The following is a 25591-nucleotide window of genomic DNA, read 5'->3' as shown; positions in this document are numbered from 1 at the left end:
AATACAAACTCGCAATAAAAGAGCGGCAAAAGAATCATTTACTTTAAAGTTTTTTCTTGACGAACGAACGTTGGCCACTCTGATTTGATTGTCACTTAGAAAAAATAAGTTGTCAAACTAATTTTCTGTTTATTGCATGCCCGTGTTGTGGTACACAGTGAAACTCCGCACCACACCTCCGCAGCCTACCCCAGGAGTAGCCTATTTCAGCCATTCTCTTTGTCACCTCTATCGGAGTGCTGCGGTACTTTGAGGAGGGAATTGCACTGTTTATTCGAACTTTAGACATGTAACTATAAGCAAACACGAAATTAGTTACGTAATTTCATTTTTGCGATATTATAATTAAAACTTGATGACTAGCCCTCGTACGTTGACTGTAAGTTTTGCGGCACTGTCGGAAATTTACACTGTGCTCGTTGCACCGGTGCTATCGTTGGGTCTGATTTTTTTCCCACCTTTTACTGCGGATAGGAATTAGTTTCGTCAAGTTTTTAATAAAATGTCGAATAATAATTCGACGATTGACAACGGCTTGAGAAAATGTTAGCAAGAGAGACGGTAGTGTGCACGTCATTGACAACCTTCTTATGTTCTCATTTATGATGAGTAAGCCACAAACTGTGACTCATATGACTGATGAGTCCTGAGTTTTCTGTCTCGATTAACAATAATCGAGCGTGTAAAGAGAGTAATGATCTGCCATTAGCAAAAGCAAACTCAAATGAACGGAAGAAACTATTGTAACAATTTATTTTGAAGAGTAGTCCTATAACACCCCCCTGTTACCCTGGATTTGCGAAATTACAAGTTGACAATGACCGTGGATTATGAATTTTGACCCGCGTTGTGATATGGCATCCGAATCTGAAGTAAATAATGATTATTCCGCGGGAAACAGGAGACGTTACAACTTGATCGTTGTTGAATGAGTAATTTCATTCAATAACGATCGATAAATGAAGTAATGGAAATAATTTGGAAACAAATTTTGCCAGTGGAAATTTTGCCGAAAGAAATGATTAAGTTGTAAAAGCAATTGAAAAATCGGTCACCAGCTCAACTGATGAGCGACAGTACTGTTAAGTACGTAAATAATTGTTAAAAAAAAAAGTTTACCTGTTTGTAGCGCAGCAGGTGGAACGGGAACTTTTACGTAAGTGGTGTGTCAAACAACGTCATAACAATCTAACTACACTTATTTTGTTCATAACTTGTCAGCTAAGTGCAATGCTGACAACACATCTATCGAGATTTTGGATAATGGACTGTCATTCTCTCTTTAAAATTAGGTACTTTGCACAGTTTAATCTACTGATAATGAAATATATTACCAATAATTGATTAACTATGTTTTGACTGATAATAAATCATTAATTAGGGGATTGTCAGGTGGAATAAGCTTTATAGTTTCATGAAATATCAGCTGAATATGCAATGAAATAAATTTTAATAATCAAATTTATTACTTCAGTCTATCATTATGTTACTACGGTTGGCGTAAGCTTGTTAAGTGCAACAATTAACTACGATAACCAGTCTGAAATTTGCTCTTCACCGCCTATGCAAATAATTTGATAATTAACGTATTTTCTCTTGATAATGGCGTGAAACACTCGGTTCAATAAGGTAAGGATTCGAAGGAACCTACTTGGTGTTATTGTCGGGAGGAATGTAACTGCAACACTTCGATTATAAAGTGCTTGTTATTAACTGTTCAACTTCAGAGAAAAACACAGTCACTGGCAAGCCTTCTACAATTTTATCCTACGAAAATTACGTAGATCTTACTTCCGTCGTTGTCTGTGGATCGATGGAAGTCCACGGCAGCGACACAATGTGGCACCGGGCTTTTACTGTTGCGACTTGGGCCCACAGTGCGCTTCACATGTATGTCCTCGTTTCTTCAGCACTATGCCCATTAATCCATAATAACTTGCCCGGCCATGCTTCCAGATATGCCGACCATTACTTTCCCGTCGTACTTAGATCCACACTCTAGCCGTTAGATGTAACACAGCTAGGACTAGCAGCACTCGACTGTACTTCTTACTTCGAGCACAGCGTCACTGCTACTACTACCCGCTGGCGCGCTCCCGCGCCCAGAGGCGCGACAAAACAATCTCTTCTGACTTCAGCGTTAACTAAATATGTCCTGACTTGCCAGTGTTAAATATTACATAATTTAAACATAGTATTTACAATACTTATTTACACTAGACAATACATCGTATACAAACAGTTTCATATGTTAAGCAAGCGAAAAAATTCATAGCAAGGCCTGCGTTGTAGCGTCACAGTCCCAAATACCGCTACTGATTATATACGAAGAGAAATGATAAATTTTACGTACCATATACTCGATCATATTGTTCGACCCAAGATGAACGACAAATAACGAAAAAAGGTACGTGGAAAATCTTATTATTATGTAATTCTACAGTTTCTCTTGATGTATTTTCTGATCGAACAGCCCACTAGTATACTGTCGATCCATAGTGTCCACAGGGCCTTATATTTTGGCGATCAGACATGTTGCTTTTATCAGGAGCACTGATAACTGAGCTCGCAGCTGGCTTACATCTCCTCCCACAGCAAACCGTTCCCGTGCCCTCCGTGGTCCGCGCACGAGGACGCGCGTTCGCAATCACGGAGAAACCATCGTCGGCTCCAGTACTGGCGTCGATGCAGTTGCTCTGTCTGCCCTGGTCGCTACTGCTTAATTATAGCCAGTGCTGAGTGCCAAGCAAGTGGAGGAGTCGCTCAGCGGACACGCTCCACTGGGTCCGCCGGATCCTGCACGAGCACTGTCGGTGTCTGAAGGAAACTAAAATTCCGTTGCCGAGTAAAAGATGCCCATGGGGTGGTATCGATAGATGATACCACGGAAACACACATTACCTCAGTTTTGATATTTTTTTTAACTGTAGTATGCATCAAAGATATTGGTGTAGCTACCCAAGAGGCAAAGATTAAGTCATGTCCAGACGAACAAGATTCAAAGCCGTTCATAACAGGGCGAACTCAGGTATTCGAAAAAATGAAGGAGGGTTGTTAGGAGCAATATACAAATGATAAGGAACGAGACCATTAAAGTCTTTTCTTCAATTTGAAATGTATGCCATCTTGTGTGCTTCTGCTATATATCTGTGTCTTTAACGCGTTATTTATTATAACAGGCGGTGGTCGTGCGGTTCTAGGTCTGCAGTCCGGAACCGCGGGACTGCTACGGTCGCAGGTTCGAATCCTGCCTCGGGCATGGATGTGTGTGATGTCCTTAGGTTAGTTAGGTTTAAGTAGTTCTAAGTTCTAGGGGACTGATGACCTAAGATGTTAAGTCCCATAGTGCTCAGAGCCATTTGAACCATATTATAACAGGAGTTATGTTTTTCTACACACATCGAAGTTGTTTGCTTCATATGTTGTACTGACAAGCTGGTTATGCTTTGCTTCGATTTTATAATGGTCTACTGATCGAAACCGATAGCACCGAGCTTAAAACTAAACAGCTGATGGTCATCTACAATGAAGTTTCACAGTTTTTAAGGAATACAGACGAAAGTATGGCGGATGCACCAAAAGTAAAACAAGGATATTAATGGACACATTTAGGCACAGTATATTAGCAAATGTCCGTAGTAAAAGTTTTTAAATTGTAATATGAAGACTTAACAAAACTGAAAATTGAAAGTACACACCAACACACACAAAACGACTACGAAATAGACTACTCGATGGAAGAAACTTACACTTCAGAAAGTTGGCTTAAAAATGAAAGTCTCTGGGGTCAGAGGGAATATAAATTGAGGGGGGAGGGAGTATTACATCAAAAGCTTAATACTTTATTTACCAATTTTATGGAGGATGGTGGGATACAAAGAGGATGGCGACCTACACAGAGGGCGTCACACGCCATGTGGTCTTCAGCATGGCATCACACGGGATCGCTCGTCACATAACATTAACCACTTTGTGTTTCCATCACAAGGCATTAAAATAGTCCGGCCCATCTGCCAATAGTTCTGTAGTCCGCTATAGAATGCGCTGAATGCAGGCCCTTCGTTCTGCTTTCGAGTAATTTCAGACAAATCGTTGCCATATTCGTAGTTATAAGTGGCTGCCTGGCTTCACTCGGCCAGTTATCGTTCTGGTTGTCAGCAAGCCACCACCAGTCATCGCAATCATAGCCGAGTGTCGCAAAATTTATATAGTAACTGCGTGTGCTGAAACCAGCGGTAGTCGGTACTGAACTGGAATTATACTAGATAGCCATAGTTCACTGAGCGAGATGCAGACTAGAGCTCAGAACTTTTGTCACTTCCACGCTCTCTCGTCAAACTGTAGCTGAAAATTTGTGTACTATTATTTTAATAAATGCCTTCCACAGTCGTACTCCACTGCCCACCGAACCTACACAATATCAACAAAATTTTGAAAAACACAGCCCTCAGTGGCGAACACAATTAATTTGTAACCTAGGTTTCGGTGTCACAAGGGACACCTTCTTCGGACAAAGTTAAAACTAAATGTCACAGCATAACGTACCAAAAAATACGAAAGCTATGGTGATACCTGACAGCTTCAGATAGTTAGTTTTTGTGTTGACTGTAGCAGAGGACGCATGGCAGCCCCTAGTGGCTTGCACCTCTGTTGCATTTTATTTTAATTCTGACTATGTGACGCTGTCAGATTTGACCGCAGCTTTCGTATTTTTTGGTACGTTATGCTGTAAGATTTAGTTTTAACTTTGTTCGAAGAAGGTGTCCCTTGAGACACCGAAACCTAGGTTACAAATTAATTGTGTTCGCGACTGAGGGCTGTGTTTTTCAAAATTTTGTATTATACAACAGTCGCTGATTGACAGCCATGTTAAAACCCCTACACAATATCCTCGTCCATTCCTACACAACTCCTGCTCCCTTCCCAGCCTTATGGCTCATATCCCTGTAACAGAAACAGATGCAAGACTTGTCCGATACATCCTCCACCAAATACTCCAGTCCGGTCACAAGCATCACGTATACCATCGAAGGTAGGGTTACTATTGTAATCAGTCATGTGATCTAGAAGCTAAGCTGCAGCTACTGGCCGACCGGGGTAGCCGAGCGGTTCTAGGCGCTACAGTCTGGAACCGCGCGACCATTGCGGTCGCAGCTTCGAATCCTGCATCGGCAACGGACGTGTGTGATGTCCTTAGGTTAGTTAGGTTTAAGCAGTTCTAAGTTCTAGGGGAGTGATGACCTCAGAATTTAAGTCCCATAGTGCTCAGAGCCAACTGAACCATTTTGCAATTACTGTGCTGCATTTCACATGGGCATGGCAACCAACAAGCTGTCTGTCCACGTAAATTGCCTCTGACAAACTGTAACCAAGAAGCAGCTTTATGACCCCACTGCTGAGCACGCTACCCAACATGACGTTCTTCATTCAATGACTCCTTCACAGCCGATGCCACCTAAATCTTTCCCACCTACGTCAGATTTTCTGAACTGTGCAGATGGGAACTATCCCAGCAACACATCCTGTTTTCCCCTATCCCTTCTGGCCTCAACCTGCGTTAGTCGTCGTAATTATGCACGCGCTAATCGTCCACGAGACTCAGAGGGCCATAGACACGGGTTCCCAGGTAGATGCCGTGTTTCTCGACTTCCGCAAGGCGTTCCATACAGTTCCCCACAGTCGTTTAATGAACAAAGTAAGAGCATATGGACTATCAGACAATTGTGTGATTGGATTGAAGAGTTCCTAGATAACAGAACGTAGCATGTCATTCTCAATGGAGAGAAGTCTTCCGAAGTAACAGTGATTCCAGGTGTGCGACAAGGGAGTGTCGTAGGACCGTTGCTATTCACAATATACATAAATGACCTTGTGGATGACATCGAAGTTTCACTGAGGCTTTTTGCGGCTGATGCTATGGTATATCGAGAGGTTGTAACAATGGAAAATTGTACTGAAATGCAGGAGGATCTGCAGCGAATTGACGCATGGTGAAGGGAACGGCTATTGAATCTCAATGTAGACAAGTGTAATGTGCTGCGAATACATAGAAAGAAAGATCCCTTATCATTTAGCTACAATATAGCAGGTCAGCAACTGGAAGCAGTTAATTCCGTAAATTATCTGGGATTTTGCATTAGGAATGATTTAAAATGGAATGATTAATAAAGTTCATCGTCGGTAAAGCAGATGCCAGATTGAGATTCATTGGAAGAATCTTAAGGAAATGCAATTCGAAAACAAAGGAAGTTGGTTACAGTACGCTTGTTCGCCTACTGCTTGAATACTGCTCAGCAGTGTGGGATCCGTACCAGATAGGGTTCATAGAAGAGATGGAGGAGATCCAACTGAGAGCAGCGCGCTTCGTTGCAGGATCATATACTAATCGCGAAAGCGTTACGGAGATGATAGACAAACTCCAGTGGAAGACTATGCAGCAGAGGCGCTCAGTAGCTCGGAACGGGCTTTTGTTGAAGTTTCGAGAACATACCTTCACCGAGGAGTCAAGCAGTATATTTCTCCCTCCTACGTATATCTCGCGAAGAGGCCACGAGGATAAAATCACAGAGATTAGAAGTCACACAGAGGCATACCGACAATCCTTCTTTCCCCGAACAACACGAGACTGGAATAGAAGGGAGAACCGATAGAGGTACTCAAGGTACCCTCCGCCACACACTGTCAGGTGGCTTGCGGAGTATGGATGTAGATGTAGTCTCTTCCCTGTTCCCCTGTTCTATCAGCCCTCTGTTCTATCAATGCACCTTCAGTCTTCTTATTTCTCTTCTTCTTATTTTCTCCTTTTGCGCTACCCCCTTCTCCTCGCCCTCCTTGTAGCCTCCAAACTGCACCTAGCTGCCCTACCCCACTCTTCATCTCGTCCCTGTATGCTCCCATAAGCAGCTCTTTACCGTCCCCACCCCTACCGTGGTATGCCTCCCCCTCCCTGCCCCAGCCTCCTCCTTACCCTCTCAAACAGCTGACACTCTCATCATGGACTTATGGTTTCACTCTGGCTTCAGCTGCCGGTGACTGTAGTCATGTGTGCGTGAGCTGCGTTGTCTATTTTCGACGAAGGCCTTGTTGGCCGAATGCTCAGTTTCTGACAGTCTTTTTGTTGTGCCTATCTGGGACTCAGTATCTCCCCTACATGGTGAGTAGTAACTATCTTTTTCATAATATTGTCAATGATTGTTATTTGTTATTCATCTTGTTGCCCACTTTCTTGTTACTATTGTAATATATTGTCTTGTGATCAGACAGTTACAGGCTGTAAGAACGCCACCTCAACACAGCAACTAATTTCTGTGGTAAAGGGTTCGCTTCCTGCCACTGTTACGATGGGGCCGAATTTATTTGGAGATCACATAAGGCCACTTTCTACCCATGTTCGATTCCAAGTCTGGTAAATAGTTTTAATGCCGGAAAGTTCCATATGTGTCATTCTTTTAATCAATTAGACCAGTATGGAGTAGGTTTTCAAAATTACCTGATAGCAGACTTCAATATTGCGGACGAGGTTGATATCTGCACGTACGATGTGTCCAGCATTCACGTTGGCCAAGTCGATGATGCCCACATCACCAAGAGAGTATTCTTCAAGCAACATAATTTCCAATCTGGTGGTCAATATCTTACCATAAAGGGGCCAAATTACATTGGTCGGGTCTTCGTCCACTGCGGTCAAGACGTGCACACGATATGCATCCTTTGTGAGTCGTGGCATCACCATCATTTTTCTGTAGGAGACATTATACTCCTGTTAACACATGATTATGAGAAAGAGGATAATACATGCAGTAGTCAGGAAGTTACAATTTACAAAATACAGGAACACACAATAACGTATCCATCCAGAATGAATCCTATGCCCTACCGTAGGGTATACAATCTTTGGAAATATCCCGGTAAGTTAAGGCTGTGACTCTGATCGGGGGTACAGACTCGAAACTTTACGGGTGGCGCTCTGCTAATGTAAATAAGTCCCAATCATGAGCCGTCCTCACAACTGCTCCCCTGTCAGTATGCGAGTCTAGGAATTCCTTCTGAAGTATCACACCAGCAAGGTATGAAGCAGAGCTTCTGTGACGCAGTAATCGTAAAACACCTGTGAGTAGAGGTCAGTGTTGTACCACGTAACACTAACCCACCCTGAAATAGAAGTTTAATAAATATTGTGATCCCATTTTGAAATGATGGCGTACACTTTATGTGGACTGCAGATGGCAGTGGTTTTCTCAAATTGAAAAAATTACTCCACAGCTGTAGGATTCACAACAAATGTGAAAAATTGTTCCAAGGAAGTAACATTCTATTGTGATTGAAAAATGTTCGAATTCGAGATAATTTTTTCAATATTTTATTTAATGTCTATGTCTTACAGTATTACTTTACTGCATGGTAATAATTACTAAGTTAAATCAAACCAAGGATAACTTCTATCAGATAGCAGTAACAGGATTAAAAATTTTTCACAGAGACGCTGTTGGCAACTAATAAAAATGTCCACTCTCGAAACAGGTAAAGTTCTTGAAACATTACAGAGACTCATTTAACTTGCAAATATCACATTTGCACATATTTCATGGTAAAAAGGTCTTTAGTATCAAGCTACAAGATGGTGCACGCCTGACGAACTATGGTTTAACCATTCATGTTGTTGTTGTGGTCTTCAGTCCTGAGACTGGTTTGATGCAGCTCTCCACGCTACTCCATCTGTACAAACTTCTTCATCTCCTAGTACTTACGGCAACCTACATCCTTCTGAATCTGCTTAGTGTATTCAACTCCGGGTCTCCCTCTACAATTTTTACCCCCCACACTGTACTCCAATGCTAAATTTGTGATCCCTTGATGCCTCAGAATATGTCCTACCAACCAGTCCTTTCTTCTTGTCAAGTTGTGCCACAAACTCCTCTTCTCCCCAATTCTATTCAATACCTCCTCATTAGTTATCTGATCTACCCATCTAATCTTCAGCATTTTTCTGTAGCACCACATTTCGAAAGCTTCTATTCTCTTCTTGTACAAACTATTTATCGTCCATGTTTCACTTCCATACATGGCTTCACTCCATACAAATACTTTCACAAACGACCTCCTGACACTTAAAAATGTACTCGATGTTAACAAATTTCTCTTCTTCTGAAACGCATTCCTTGCCATTGCCAGTCTACATTTTATTTCCTCTCTACTTCACCATCAGTTATTTTGCTCCCTAAATAGCAAAACTCCTTTACTCCCTTTAAGTGTCTCATTTCCTAATCTAATTCCCTCAGCATCAACCAACTTAATTCGACTACATTCCATTATCCTCGTTTTGCTTTTGTTGATGTTCATCTTATATCCTCCTTTCAAGACACTATCCATTCCGTGCAGCTGCTCTTCTATGTCCTTTGCTGTCTCTGACAGAATTACAATGTCATCATCGAAACACAACGTTTTTATTTCTTCTCCATGGATTTAATTCCTACTCGGAATTTTTCTTTCCTTTCCTTTACTGCTTGCTCAATATATAGACTGAATAACATCTGGGAGAGGCTACACCCCTGTCTCACTCCCTTCCCAACCACTGCTTCCCTTTCATTCCTCCCGACTCTTATAACTACCATCTGGTTTCTGTACAAACTGTAAATAGCCTTTCGCTCCCTGTATTTGAACCCTGCCATCTTCAGAATTGGAAAGAGAGTATTCCAGTCAACATTGTCAAAAGCTTTCTCTAAGTCTACAAATGCTAGAAACGTAGGTTTTCCTTTCCTTAATCTTTCTTTCTAAGATAAGTCGTAAGGTCAGTATTGCCTCAAGTGTTCCAACATTTCTACGGAATCCAAACTGATCTTCCCCGAGGTCGGCTTCTACCAGTTTTTCCATTCGTTTGTAAAGAATTCGCGTTAGTATTTTGCAGCTGTGACTAATTAAACTGCTTTCTATGGGATTGGAATTATTATATTATTCCTGAAGTCTGATGGTATTTCGCCTGTCTCATACATCCTGCTCACCAGATGGTAGAGTTTTGTCAGCACTGGCTCTCCCAAGGCCGTCAGTAGTTCTAATGGAATGTTGTCTACTCCCGGGGCCTTGTTTCGACTCATGTCTTTCAGTGCTCTGTCAAACTCTTCACGCAGTGTCGTATCTCCCATTTCATCATCATCTACATCCTCTTCCATTTCCACAATATTATCCTCAAGTACATAGCCCTTGTATAGAACCTCTATATACTCCTTCCACCTTTCTGCTTTCCCCTTCTTTGCTTAGAACTGGGTTACCATCTGAGCTCTTGATATTCATACAAGTGGTTCTCTTTTCTCCAAAGGTCCCTTTAATTTTCCTGTAGGCAGTATCTATCTTACCCCTAGTGAGATAAGCCTCTACATCCTTACATTTGTCCTCTAGCCATCCCTGCTTAGCCACTTTACTTTTCCTATCGATCTCATTTTTGAGACGATTGTATCCCTTTTTGGCTGCTTCATTTACTGCATTTTTATATTTTCTCTTTTCATCAATTAAATTCAATATTTCTTCTGTTACCCAAGGAGTTCTACTAGCCCTCGTCTTTTTACCTACTTGATCCTTTGCTGCCTTCACTATTTCATTCCTCAAAGCTACCCATTCTTCTTCTACTGTATTTCTTTCGTCAATTGTTCCCTTATGCCCTCCCTGAAACTCTGTACAACCTCTGATTTAGTCAGTTTATCCAGGTCCCATCTCCTTAATTTCCCACCTTTTTGCAGTTTCTTCAGTTTTAATCTACAGTTCATAACCAATAGATTGTGGTCAGAGTCCACATCTGCCCTTGGAAATGTCTTGCAATTTAAAACCTGGTTCCTAAATCTCTGTCTCACCATTATATAATACATCTGAAACCGTTCACTATCTCCAGGCTTCTTCCATGTATACAACCTTCGTTCATGATTTTTGAACCAAGTGTTAGCTATGATTACCCCCAATCCATATTCACCTACTACGTTTCCTTCTCTCCCTTCTCCTACTCTCGAATTCCAATCACCAATGACTATTAAATTTTCGTCTCCATTCACTACCTGAATAATTTCTTTTATCTCATCATACATTTCATCAATTTCTGCATCATCTGCAGAGCTAGTTGGCATATAAACTTGTACTACTGTAGTAGGCGTGGGCTTCGTGTCTATCTTGGCCACAATAATGCGTTCACTATGCAGTTTGTAGTAGCTTACACGCACTCCTATTTTCCTATTCATTATTAAACCTAGTCCTGCATTACCCCTATTTGATTTTGTATTTATAACCCAACATTCACCTGACCAAAAGTCTTGTTCCTCCTGCCAACGAACTTCACTAATTCCCACTATATCTAATTTTAACCTATCCATTTGCCTCTTTAAATTTTCTAACCTACCTGCCGGATTAAGGGATCTGACTTTTTACGCTCCTATCCGTAGAACGCCAGTTTTCTTTCTCCCGATAACGATGTCCTCTTGAGTAGTTCCCGCCCAGAGATCCGAATGGGGGACTATTTTAGGAACCATACGACTGTCTGGCCTCTCAACAGATATCCCTCCGTTGTGCTTGCACCTACGGTACGGCCATCTGTATCGCTGAGGCGCGCAAGCCTCCCCACCAATGGCAAGGTCCATGGTTCATTGGGGGGGGGGGGGGGGGGGGGGGAGGGGGGGGGGACCATTCATAAATTATATAATTTTCTTTGAAAAATATGATGAATCTTACACCTTGTAAAACTCATTATCTGAGGAATTTACACTACCTCCAAAATAGCTTTTATGTATTATACAGTACTTAGACATATAGAACTCGAAACATTTAGAAACACTGGGCAAAACAAAAACAGTAGAAAAGTCCTTATGGCACGGTCCTTCAGGTGATTCCAAAATCTGTCACTAAAACGAAGCACAGACCAGGAAACATCATGTGTTCCTAGATACACAATCCTCCAGGTCCAACACTTTACCCGTCGCGTCAGTTGCAATGTAACGTAGAAAAACTATAAAAATATTTGAGCTGTGTCTGGCTCATGTTATGCTTTGCATTAAACTTTTATTGCTATTCTGTGATTAGTCTCCCACGGTTATTGCGATCATGCTATTATCCTCTCTCTCTGCGAGTCGCAGCAGCAGTGTGTATCGATATTCGCACCCTTGTACTATCTTTTGCCTCGCGCTTATAGTTTCTGGCTGTGCCGTGTGCGGGCGGTTGGTTGGATGGCGTGTAGCAGCGAGTAAGTCTCCATGGAGCGTGTCTGTCTGGGCCCACTGACGGCGCCCACGTGCGGTCGGAGTGTGAGGTATTGTTCCAATTGCTACGAGTCCTTATTGTCCTTATTGTTTGTTTGTGTATGGTTTCTAGCCGATTTTAAATTAAAGTTGTTTTGCCCTTAAGGCCTGAGATTGTTTGGGCCTTCGGCCTGATTTAAAGATATTTTTAGAATAAGGCCTTCTGCCTTGTGAATTCAAATTCCTGTTTTTGAGTCTTAAGGTATTAGCCTTCAGCCGATTTTAAATTAATTTTGCCCTTAAAGCGTGAGATTGAATGGCGGATTAAGCCGGGAATTAAATTCAAAAATTGATGTTTGGCTTGCTTTCTTTTTAATTTTTTCTCTACTCTAGTAATGTTCGTCAAATGAATAAAGTAGTATGTTCGAGTGCAACTGACAGCCACTCATTTTGGCCCCTTTCCACAAACTAAACTATCTGTCCTGTCCTGCAGGTATAGCAGGGGATCTCAATATTGTTGCAGGTAAAGGAGGAACCAAGCAGAACTAATTGGAAAAACTTGAAGCAAATGTAATTCGTTCACTAAAGAAGCGTCTCAGTCGCAACTCTGACCAATTCCTGAGTATTATTCTTCCGTTTGGGACCATCACCACTTCGAAAAAAAAACGAAGTGAAAGAAAAGACCAAACATACAGCGGCATATTTTCTCACAGTTTCGATTAGAGAGCGACAGAATGTTACGCCTCAAACAGAATGTTACCTCATCAAACTCCACTGGCAGACGCTACAAGCGATACGTTCCACCAGGAGTCGAGTAACACATTAATGTCTCCCACAAACGCCTCCCGAAATAGTAGAAAATCAGATGAATTAGAGGTCACATTGAGATTTCAGTTAAGTTACATCATGGTCAGGCAGAGATTCCGAATTCATAATCTGGAATGTAAGGCGTACCCAGGAGCACAAACAGACTCAGATCACAATTTAGTAGTGGTGAAGAGTAGGCGTAAGTTTAAAGAGACTACTCAGGTAGACTCACTGCGTAAGTAGTGGGATACTAAAATACTAAGAAATGAAGAGACAAACTTGAAGTTCTCTGGTGCTAGAGATACTGCGATAATGAATAGCTCAGTACACCGTCCAGCTAGAAAGGAGAAAATGGAATTCACAGAAGTAGGAAAGAAAGCCATACGAACAGGGAAGGCAACAATGTATGACAAACGAAATACATCGGCTCATCTACAAAAGATGGAAGTACAAAAATGTTCAAGGTCATTCACGAGCACAGAAATACATGTCTTTAAGAAACGAAGTCAGTAGCAAATGCAGGGAAGGTAAGACAAAATGGCTGTATTAAATATATGAAGAAATCGGCAAAGAAATGATTGTCGATAAGACTGACTCAGCATATAGGAAAGCCAAAACAACCTTCAGGTCAAAACAACCTTCGGTGCAATTAAAAGCAAGAGTGGTAACATTAAGAGTCCAATGGGAATTCCACTGCTAAATGCAGAGGAGAGAGGGGAGACCACACTAAAGGCCTCTATGAAAAGGCAGACTTGTCTGATGAAGTGATAGAAGAAGAAACAGGAGTTGACAGTGAAGAGATAGAAGATGCACTATTTGAATCAAAATTTCAAAGTGTATTGGAAAGCTTAACATCATATAAGGTAGAAGGGATAGATAAAATTACATCGGAATCTCTAAATTCATCGACTGGGGGGGGGGGGGGGGCGCAAGTGGCAACAAAGTGATTATCCACGTTGGGGTGCAGAATGTGTGAGTCTAGCGATATACCCCCTGACTTTCGCAAAACTATCATCCATACAATTCCGAAAATTACAAGAGCCAACAGATGCAAGAATTATCACTCAATTCAGCTTAAACGCTCATGCATTCAAGTTACTGACAAAACCAATGTAAGGAAGAATCTAAAATAAAATTGAGGATGTTTTAGAAGACCATCAGTTTGACTTTAAGAAACGTAAAGGCACAAGAGGCTGTTTTGACATTGTAGTTGATGGTGGAAGAAAGACTAAAGGATTTGTCGAATCAGAAAAAGAGTTCGACAATGTAAAATTGAGCAAGACGTTAGAATTTCTGAGAAAAATAGGGGTAAGCTATATGGAGAGACTGGTAATAAACAATATGTACAATAGCCAAGGAGGAACAATAAGACTGGAAGACCAATATCGATGTGCTTGGATAAACAAGAGTGTGACACAGGGACGTAGTCTTCCGCCCCTACTGTTCAATCTATACATAGAAGAAGCAATGAAAAAACAAGAGATTCTTGAACAGGGTCAGAATTCAGGGTGAAAATATATCACTGTTATTCTCAGTAAAAGAGTAGCAGAAGTGCCGGATTTGTTGAATGGAATGAATAGTCTAATGAGTACAGAATAGCGATTGAGACGAAAGCAATGAGAAGTACCAGAAATGATAACTGCATAGCAAAATAACACATGACAAACAGACCACTGATTGCCTACCAAAACCGATGTAGCACTGAAAAAAGGGCATTCCTGGTCAAGAAAGTCTACTAATATCAAACATAGTCCTTTAGTAGATAAAAATTTCTGAGCAAAACATCGTGTGCTAGCGAAACATGCACTGGGAAAACCAGAAGAGAATCGAAGCATTTGAGGATTGAAGCTAGAGAAGAAAGTTAAAATTTAGGTAGACTGACAATATAAGGAATATGGAGGTTCTCTGCTGAATCGACAAGCAGAGCAATCTATGGAAGACACTGTCAAGAAAAAGGGACAGTTTGATAGCATGACAGCACATCTGTTAAGACGTCAGGGAATAAATTACATCATACTAGAGGGAACTTTAGAAGGTAAAAACTAAGGAGGAAGAGATGGGATACATCGAGCAAGTAATTGAGGATATAGTTTGCAAGTACTACTCTGAGTGGATACGTTTGGCACACGAGAGGAACTTGTGGTGGATCGCCTCAAGCCAGTGGTAAATTTTAGCTATTTTACATTGTTTGAAATACGTCTTAGTTTCACTATTACCATTGAAAATCACATTAGCCTTAACGTTAACTGTATAGTGGGTAACAAGTGATACTGCAGCGTTTCAGGTAAGTGAAGATTCACCATGAAGGATGTGAAGAAGCTGATGATGTAAGATATCTTTGAATTCTCAGTATGTAACAGGTATGATAAAGATGAATATGTTCAGAGTTAAACAGCACAATATTGCTGCGAGATGATCAATAAATCCCATGAGAAATGCACCCTGCATCACTTTGAAGCTTGATTTTAGAGTTACAAGAACCTGACATTTAATCCATTGGATTAGATCATCAGACACTCTTTCGTCTGACTAGATTAGAACGTAGTTTACAGGACACATTAGATTCGATTTTTTGAATCCTACGTGAGTAAATCATACATGGAAGCTAAACTGGAAACGACTAAAGAAGATCATAATGCACTCTTACAACTATGTGGCTTAAGACGACAATAGCGTTAACCACAGTGAAAATTTGGTCACTCGTTGAAGTGGTTGGTCAGCACTCCTTTAGCGTAAGAAGGAAACAGGAGTGTCTAGTTCTCTCCAAACCCTATATTAGTATTTGGCGTGAGAGTACGAGCACAGTGGAAAAATTTGTATTTGGGGACAGCAATATCCCTTAGCATCTCAATACACTTAACGTGGAGTGTACAATTCGGTATTTTTGTAATACTGGCCTAATGTCAAAGGATTCCTTCAGTAATCTAGGCAATGACAACAGTCTGAGGGTAACGCCGAGGATCATATAGAAAAGCACTTGACGGTGAAAAAATTACGAGTCATGAACCATCTTCTTCAAAAATAACGTACATTTGATGGAACAAAATTTTGGAAACAAAACCTCTGACCTGAACACAATTATAATTAGAAAACAGTTGCACAGAACGACATTTTTTTCAGCGCCAGCATAACAATAAATTTTGAGTTTTATACAAGACATGTAATTGAAAAATGAAACTAAAAATGATATTTCATTGTACATTAGGGTTCACTATTAAGTGACTTCGCATAGTTGTCAGATTGTTTTACACAACAGTGACGACCTAGGCACTCAAATCAGCTAAAAGGAGGGCTGTGTGTCACTTTGTTGGTTGTTGCCAATGTTGAATAATAAATATACGAATAATGGAAGTGTTGGTCATGTTGTTAAGATATTTAGTAGCAGCAAAACCGTTGACAAGCTAGGGTACAGGAATAAAGTCTTCTGCGTTGAAATGATGATACAACTACTCGTTTATAAAGGGCGTTTCACTCAACGAGTTTTTAAAAAGGCATACCATTTCAAGCAACCTACAACATTATCGAACGCTATGAGATCGAAACATTCATTAAAAGAACTCTCGAATTATAATGCATTACGACTAATAAAACTCACAACTGATCTTTCAAGGACATAATAAATTTGCGTAACCTGTTACTGTACTATGGACATTATTTTTTATTTGAACTATAAGCCTATTTCAGCTATACAATAATCATCATGTTATGTGCAATAGAAAATTTCATATATTTTGGTAAATTTGCTGTATAGTATGGGAGTTACGAATAATAAGATTTTACATGCGTTTATAAGATATGGCTTGCACGCAACATTGTTGTTTCTTTCGTTGTCTATTTGTTTGTGATTATATTTTACGTTATTGTAGCAGTAATACTCATTTTCGTAGTTTGGTCTGACTCTTCGTTTATTAGTGGTCAGAAATTAATCTCAATCTATAGTTAACATTTAGTGAGGCCAATTGTGACAGATTTCAATGACATTCTGAAATTTATTTCTGACCAATACTAAATGAAAAGTCAGAACAAACTGCAAAACTGATATTCTTGTTACATTAATCCAAAACATAATCAGGAACAAATAGACAGCAACAGAAATAACGACACTGCATGGAAGGCTGGATTGGAAACGTATATAAAATCAAATTATTCATAATTCACATGTAATACAAGAAATGTACCAAACTTCATAAAATGTTCAATTGCAAATAATCTGATGATGGTTGTGTAGCTGAAATAGGCCCATAGTTCAAATAAAATGCAATACTCATAACAGCATAACTGGTTATACAAATTTATTATGTCCTTGAAAGACATTTATTACGCAGCATTTCAAGAAGGTTCAAATATAATTTTTAATTTTATGGTAAATTGAAATGCTTAAATACTGTTTTAGTGGCGCAAAAGTCACCAGTGTTTTTCCGAAAACGTACTATTATCAGTTCACGAAGAAATGACAAGATAACATACTCCTACACTTGGCTAGAGTCCAAACATTGGTACATGTGCTCTGCAGAGCTATACGTCCATTACAATAGAGCATTAAAACCGTCTGAAATAATAATAACTCATTATGAATTTAAAAAGCTAAAGACAGGTCAGAACTCACAAGTGCCTCTTTGCAAACTGGAAGTCGCTTACTCCGAAACCTCTGTTCATTAGTAACTCGGGAAATCTGTGATTGAGGGAGAAGTATGCGTCTAATCTCAGTTTCACCTTCTCCATGCTGCACTTGTAGTTGATATACATTCGCTCAATGAGGGAGTCGTCTGGAACACAGAATTCCCGTAGAGAATACGAAGGTAGATTTTTACAAGAATATTAATGACACAGAAAGGATTCTCTTATCAACAGCAATTTTACTATGTACAATTTCCTAAAATAGAAGTAACACGACATGAAATTTTTTTCTGCTACATATCTGTCCTCAAAACGGTTATATGGTCCCATAATCAATGTATTACACTGTACATACGCGTATGAATTCACATTGATAATAAACGTAGTATGCATAATATTAAAGAGAGTAATAGCATTCCGAAGGATTCCTAATCAGTGAACAGATACCAAAGATAACGAGCTGGAAGAGGTCCACAAAATTTGAGAATAAGGTGTGAAGCTGGTCATAGTAATTCCGTATTTGCCATAAGCTAAGATAGAGGCAGTTAAGTAGTAATACAGAATTTAAAACGACCGTAGGTAGTGTTTATTTCCTTCTTAAGTTGCAATCGCAAATAAGTAGAAGAGATTATAACTCTTTGTTTCACAGTGATCATTAAAAAAACCTAAACATCCGTAACGACATATAGTTGAGTTATTTCTGCACTTGTTAAATGTGTAATAAATTGGAGCGATTTTTAGATACAATAATGATAAGACAATGCTGCTACAGACATACTAATGAAAGACACAAATAATATATAGATGTAAGAAGCATTACATCTATGTAATTACACCAATAATGTTGATTGTATGCACATTACTTGGGCGTAATATACGGCCTATAGCGTGACAAACGTACTGACCTACGGCGTCAGGTAAGTGTGGCTGCATCCTGAGCCACTCTCGCAGTGGCTTCACAGCCACCTTGATGTCCTCCTCGTTGGTACCCAGCTGCTTCCTGACGTACGCCACCTCCTCAGGTGTGATCACCAAGTATTTGCCGGTGTCTGCCATTGCTGTAAAGCAGAAAGTAGACACAATCGCTTGAACCAGAACACCAGTTCACTAATAGAAAAACCTGAAGGCGTATGTGACACCCAGCCACTGATTGCTTAACAGAAATCGAAGAAGGCCGATTAGAGTTTATATAGTGGCATCAACAAGGTTGGATTGTTTCCAGGATCTGGAAGGAAATTGGCCGATAGCTTTCAAAGGCATTTGCCTGGAGTGATTTAAGAAAAACACAGGAAACCTAAATAAGGATGGCCAGGCTGCTTTACGTTGCTTTTGAACGAATGTACACTACGGTATTATTATCCATAGATCTCATTGTGAGGTCGGCGTCTTGGGAAGACGGCTCTGTATTCCTACTGAATCTCTTCACTTTAGGTCCGGTAGACCTTTATTGGAGTAAGATTACATTCAGGAAACGTAACAGGTCGAAAATAACCGATTGAATCACTGTCAGAGACGATATACAATACTGTGGCGGGGCCGAGAGCAGGTCAGTTCCTGCATAGGACCGTGAATATGGAAATTAAAAGAAATCTATCCTAAGGATATAAGGTAACATCAGCAACAGCAGAAAATACTAGAGTAACTAGGTTGACTAATTTGGGGGAGGGTACCAAACAGCGACGTCATCGGTCCCATCGGATTATGGACATTTCAAAGGAACCACCCCGGAATTTGCCTGAAGCGTATAGAGAAATCACGGGAAACCTCAATCAAGATGGCCGGACACGGGCTTCAACCGTCGTCCTCTAAAATACGAGTCCAGTGTGCTAACTACTCTGCCACCTCGCTCGCTACGGGAGAAGGATTCCTCATAAATAGGAAGGTGGGGCAGAGAGTAAGTTATTCTGAATGGTTAGTGACAGGATTTTCCTCATCAGAATCGACATGAAACGAACGCCAATAATGGAGAGCAAACTGAAGAGGAATATCCCTAAGAATCCATGTGGAAAGAAGCAGGTAGTGAAGTACTGTGGAATGATGAGACAATATCTCTAAGTGTGTAATATAGCGGTAATGAATACGACAGTAGGATGTTTAGTTGAAGAGGCATTTACACATCTAAAAAAGGAAACCACAGTAATTGATTAGTCAGATTTGGGTAAAAGGAACGTAACTGTGAAGACACCTTGGGTAACAACAGATGTATTTCAGTTGACCAATAAAAGAAGAAGGTACAGAAATCTCAGATTACGACAGAAGTTCAGCAATCAGAGTCGCTAAGGCTTAAGATACGTAGGAAGAGCAGAGGAGCCAAAATGAAATGGCTACACGAAAAATGCGAATAAATCGAGAGAAGAACAGATTCAGCATGCACCTTCGGTGAAATTAAATGCAAGGGCGCCAACATTGAGAGTGCTATGCGAATCCCATTTTTAAACGAAGGGAAGGGAGCGGATACGTGGGATAAGTACACTGATGATGACCTCTACGAGGGGAGGAATTGTATGGTGATACGGTAGAAGAAGAAATGGGAGACGACATGAAAGACAATGGATTAAGTAGCCGAGTTCAACAGAGCTTTGGATGAACTGAGATCTAATCAGGTGAAAGGCACAGATAATATCCCTATGGAGTTTCTAAATTTTTAGGGACGTGTCGCCAAAATGACAATTCAAGTTGCTAAAATCTCTGAGTCTGGAGACGTACCATCAGATATTGAAAGTAAAGCGAAGAAAGACGAGTAGTACAAGTGAGACCGACGTTAAACAATACCGGAACTGGCAGACCAAGAAGTAGATAAGGCTTCTGTTTCCTTAGAAGCAAAATGGTATATGACGATGAAGCAAGGTGGACGCAAAGAAGTAGAGTAGGAGATGCAAGGATTACATCCCTGCTTAAAGAATTCTACTAGTATCAAACGTAAGATTTATTTTAAAGGAGAAAATTTTGAGAACTAGTTTCGCAGCACAGCATTGTATAGAACTAAATCATAAATTGTTTCAAAGACAGAAATGAAGAGAATCGAAACGTTTGAGTTATGGTGCTTTAGAAGCAAGTTGAAAATTAGGTGGACTGATAAGGAAAGAGGAGTTTTCACACAGAATAAACGAGGAGAGAAATATGTGGATATCATGAACAAGAAGAAGAGACAGGGAGATAGGACATCAAGGAATAGCTTCCATAGTAGATAAAGAAGATGTAGAGGGTATAAAAAACAAAGGAATATATGGACTGTCATACACCACAACACAAAAAAAAATGGAAAGCGAAGGTGTGATGTGCTTATACAGGCAAGCAAATGATTACAACTTCAGAAAAGCTGAAATATTTATTCAAAACTGAGTAAACCAAAATCGTTTTGGTCCACCTCTTTGCTTGCCTGTACATGCACATCACATCTACCGATTTCCGTCCCACTCGGATGATTCCTTCGTGGTTCGTCGTATTTTCTTTTTTTTTCCATTTTGTCGTAGTGAGTAATTCGGAGAAATACTTGCGGCTGCCGATTCTGTTACTCTGTGATGAAGAGTTTGACGCAGGAGAGGAATTCGTGATGGGCTGCGTCAGACCATGTAGAAGACTAACGACAAAGAAAAAATCTTAAGGAAATTAAATTTTCCTCTACCAATATATTTTGACTAAATTTCATCGACAACTTCAGAGATGGTACGTAAACTCAACGGAAGGTGAATTGAGATAAGAATTTTGTGTTTAACAATGAGCGGTAATTTTTTCGTAAATCACCTCCAAACGTTGCAAAAATTATAAGTTTTCGTGTAACTAACTGAACGAAATGTAAGGAATAATTTTATGTCTAATGTAGAGATAAGTTGTTTTTTTAAGAGTCAATCTCTGCCAAAAATATTATGAAAAGTCTCAAATTTCTGCCATCAGGGCTCATCATTTATTTTCTGCGTACGGGTTTGGCGACTGCGGAGTTCCTGAGCAGGAGACTGGCAATCATCTGTAGACCTCTGTCACCATAACCTCTGGGAGTGCTAGAACGACTACAGTGCGACGAGACAGTCAAACATTGTGTAGCACAGGGAAGTGAAATCTTCGCTTGAACACCCGGATCGCGAGGATGGTGTAAACATCTTTAAGAATCCCTCCAGTCTTAAGGTATGCTGCAAGCTGTTGAGATGCTTGGCTGTTGAATTGGAACTGTCGTTAACTGACAAACTGAGTTAACTGCCCACATCAGTTGTATAGCTTATTCAGGCAAGTGGAACGGATCTATCTGTTGGCTAGCAGAATACTGATGTAGATGTAGAATGTCCTAAATCATTATTACAGGGTATTGCACGAAAACCCAAGGAAATGGGTTACTAATCCTCTTTGAACTAATCCCTAGGTAGGCTATTACGCTCTTAATTCAGACAGTGAGTGAAATGTGACGCTGTTGGTTTTGTAGTTCATTCAATGGAAAGTGAGTGGAAAATCCGTCACTTTTTTTACACCACTGCCCATAAAATTGCTACACCAAGAAGAAATGCAGATGATAAACGGATATTCATTTGACAAATATCATATACTAGAACTGCATGTGATTACATTTTCACGCAATTTGAGTACATGGATCCTGAGAAATCAGTACCCAGAACGACCACCTCTGGCCGTAATAACGGCCTTGACACGCCTGGGCTTTGAGTCAAACAGAGCTTGGATGGCGTGTACAGGTACAGCTGCCCATGCAGCTTCAACACGATATCACAGTTCATCAAGAGTAGTGACTAGAGTATTGTGACGATCCAGTTGCTCGGTGACCATTGACCAGACGTTTTCTGTTGGTGAGAGATTTGGAGAATGTGCTGACCACGGCAGCAGTCGAACATTTTCTGTATCCAGAAAGGGACGTACAGGACCTGCAACATGCGGTCGTGCATTATCCTGCTGAAATGTAGGAGACGTGTAACCAATGGCACCCCATACCATCACGCCGGGTGATACGCCAGTACGACGATCACGAATACGCGCTTCAAATGTGCGTTCAACGCGATGTCGCTAAACACGGATGTGACCATCATGATGCTGTAAACAGAACCTGGATTCATCCGAAAAAATGATGTTTTGCCATTCGTGCACCCAGGTTCGTCGTTGAGTACACCATCGCAGACGCTCCTGTCTGTGATGCAGCGTCAAGGGTAACCGCAGCCATGGTCTCCGAGCCGATAGTCCATGCTGCTGCAAACGTCGTCGAACTGTTCGTGCTGATGGTTGGTGTCCTGCAAACGTCCCCATCTGTTGACCCAGGGATCGAGACGTGGATGCACTATCCGTACAGCCATGCGGATAAGATGCCTGTCGTCTCAGCTGCTAGTGATTCGAGGCCGTTGTGATCCCGCACGGTGTTCCGTATTACCCTCCTGAACCCACCGATTACATATTCTGCTAACAGTCATTGGATCTCGACCAACGCGAGCAGCAATGTCGCGATACGATAAATCGCAATCGCGATAGGCAACAATCCGACCTTTATCAAAGCCGGAAACGTGATGGTACGCATTTCTCCTCCTTATACGAGGCATAACAACAACGTTTTACAAGGTAACACCGGTCAACTGCTGTTTGTGTATGAGAAATCGGTTGGAAGCTTTCCTCATGTCAGCACGTTGTAGCCGTCGCCACCGGCACCAACCTTCTGTGAATGCTCTGAAAAGCTAATCATTTGCATATCAGAGCATCTTATTCCTGTCGGTTAAATTTCGCGTGTGTAGCACGTCATCTTCGTGGTGTAGCAATTTTAATGGCCAGTAGTGTATTTTAGTTTCGTCCCTTCGTAACGGTTACTGATTCCAAAATCATACCTAAACTTCGGACGACGTATCATGTAACTTAAATACAGATATTTAACATAAGTTGCTATCTGATGGGCACATCACAAAAAAGAACAAAAAAATTAGACGTTACTTAAACCATGATAGTTGATCACTCCATGCTCTTAACCTCACATTTAGATTGTCCGCAGGTCGTGGCATAGTGGCTAGCGTTTCTGCCTCTGGATCACGGGGTCCCGGGTTCGACTCCGTCCGGGTTGGGATTTTCTCTGCCAGGGGACTAGGTGTTCGTATTGTCCTCATCATTTTATCATCATCATCATCTTCATCATCCATGAAAATGGCAAAATTAGACTGTATAAAGTTGGTACATTGTACGTGCGCTGATAACCACGCAGTTGAGCGCCCCACAAACTAATCATCAACCTCATCATCATAATCACATTTAAATTCTTGCACAGCCACACAACGATCACAATGCGTGGTTCCAACAGTTACAAAAGAAATTAATTTATCAACTTAAGCACCTACACACAGATACTTGGTTACTTGTACCTTGTCTGTTTAGGCACACGTTACGATCAGATAGTACATGGCTCACGTAACCCAAGAAGAAGGAAAGCAATGAACTTTGAGGAGCAGGCAGAAACCTTCCGACGATGCCAAAGCCGCCGCTCACCATCAAGATTTGCACGGATTTGAGAAAGGAAGATAATTCCATGCTGCGGTTAGCACCGCAAAGATGTCAAGTGCCAGGCTGGTCGAGTCCACATTGCTGACTGACAACAACGAATATTAGACCAGGTCGCCACTTCTTCCACACTCAGCTGTCCACCGCCAGGGGCGCCTCCAGGTAGTCAATTCAGCTGCCTCCACCATCCAGCCAGCACATAACCTTATGCTTCGGGCATGGACGTCTGTGATGTCCTTAGGTTAGTTAGGTTTAATTAGTTCTAAGGTCTAGGCGACTGATGACCTCAGAAGTTAAGTCGCATAGTGCTCAGAGCCATTTGAACTATTTGAACATAACCTTTGTGGTGTCACCGCCAGACATCACACTTGCTAGGTGGTAGCTTAAATCGGCCGCGGTCCATTTAGTACATGTCGGACCCGCGTGTCGCCACTGTGTAATCGCAGACCTAGCGCCACCACCAAGGCAGGTCTCGTGATACGAGAGAGCACTCGCCCCAGTTGTACGAGAACCTAGCTACCGACCAGATGTACGAAGCCTTTCTCTCTCATTAGCCGAGAGACAGAATAGCCATCAGCTAAGTTAATGGCTACGAACTAGCAAGGCGCCATTAACCATACAGTGATTGTACTTAAAGTCTCCTGTGTATCCTCAAGATCGATGTACCTAAATGATTGAGTAAAGTTAAGTATTAAACCTGCTCCGTACTTTTCTTCCTAACATTAATTACGTATCCTGTTCCAGTACTTCACGCCCGTCTGCGTTAGTCTAGCTTGCCTTTTCAGCCATCTCAACTTCACGGTGTCGGCCCAGATACCGACACAACAACCTTAATAGCCTTAAATCGGAGGCAACCGTCCACCGGCCTGCCACCTCGCGGGACGGAATGGTCTCCCTCCTACGCAACGGCAGAAGACATTCCAAGCAGCGCCGCGACTATCGATATTCGATGGGCACGACAGAATATATAGTTTGATAGAAGGGTCTGCGAGTTTAAAGTACGCAGACTGCGTGCAGTCTTCCTCTCCGCAGTTATAAAAAATCAGTACATCAATCATTACCACGTTAAATGTATGGGAGCTTATAACTAACCACTATAAAATAACCTTAAACTTAACGATATGGTGTTACCTCAAACTTTGAGTTCGATCTTCAGGGAGGAGGGGGGGGGGGGGGGCGTTCTTCTCATTAAGAGTTTTTAAACAATAGTTAATGTTAATAAATTTCATATACTGCATGCATAAATTGTCAAGAAAAGTGTTTTATTTACGGTGATCAAAGGTAAAAGATAGCAGGTTGAACCGCTTGTGTTTTTCCTGCACACAGTTTTGAAAAATCATTTCTGGAGAAAAACTTGTTTAAAGTTTAGGGAAAACTTTCATATGTATGATTAGTTAAGTATGCTTAAAAACATCATATCATTACCTAGTACTGATGTCGCTGAACACAAATCTGAAGATAAGATTTTCAAAACTCAAAATAGCTAATCC

General features: G+C 41.0%; 1 protein-coding gene across 1 annotated transcript in view; it reads right to left on the bottom strand.

The window, feature by feature from the left end:
* The window catches only part of LOC126482128 (clavesin-1-like), a 30207-nt gene extending 11518 nt beyond the window's left edge, over positions 1 to 18689 (bottom strand). Inside the window, exons 1-3 of the mRNA XM_050106105.1 lie at positions 18539 to 18689; positions 17623 to 17782; positions 7490 to 7739 (exon numbers count right to left, since the gene is read on the bottom strand). Of these exons, the coding sequence (XP_049962062.1) occupies positions 7490 to 7739; positions 17623 to 17782; positions 18539 to 18689 (561 nt within the window). The remainder of the gene's footprint in view (positions 1 to 7489; positions 7740 to 17622; positions 17783 to 18538) is intronic.
* Positions 18690 to 25591: the final 6902 nt, after the last annotated feature.

Source organism: Schistocerca serialis, chromosome 5 (assembly GCF_023864345.2).
Source record: "Schistocerca serialis cubense isolate TAMUIC-IGC-003099 chromosome 5, iqSchSeri2.2, whole genome shotgun sequence".
NCBI lineage: Eukaryota > Metazoa > Arthropoda > Insecta > Orthoptera > Acrididae > Schistocerca > Schistocerca serialis.
The sequence above is the reverse complement of the archived record's forward strand: the minus strand, read 5'-3'. Positions and strand labels throughout refer to the sequence as shown.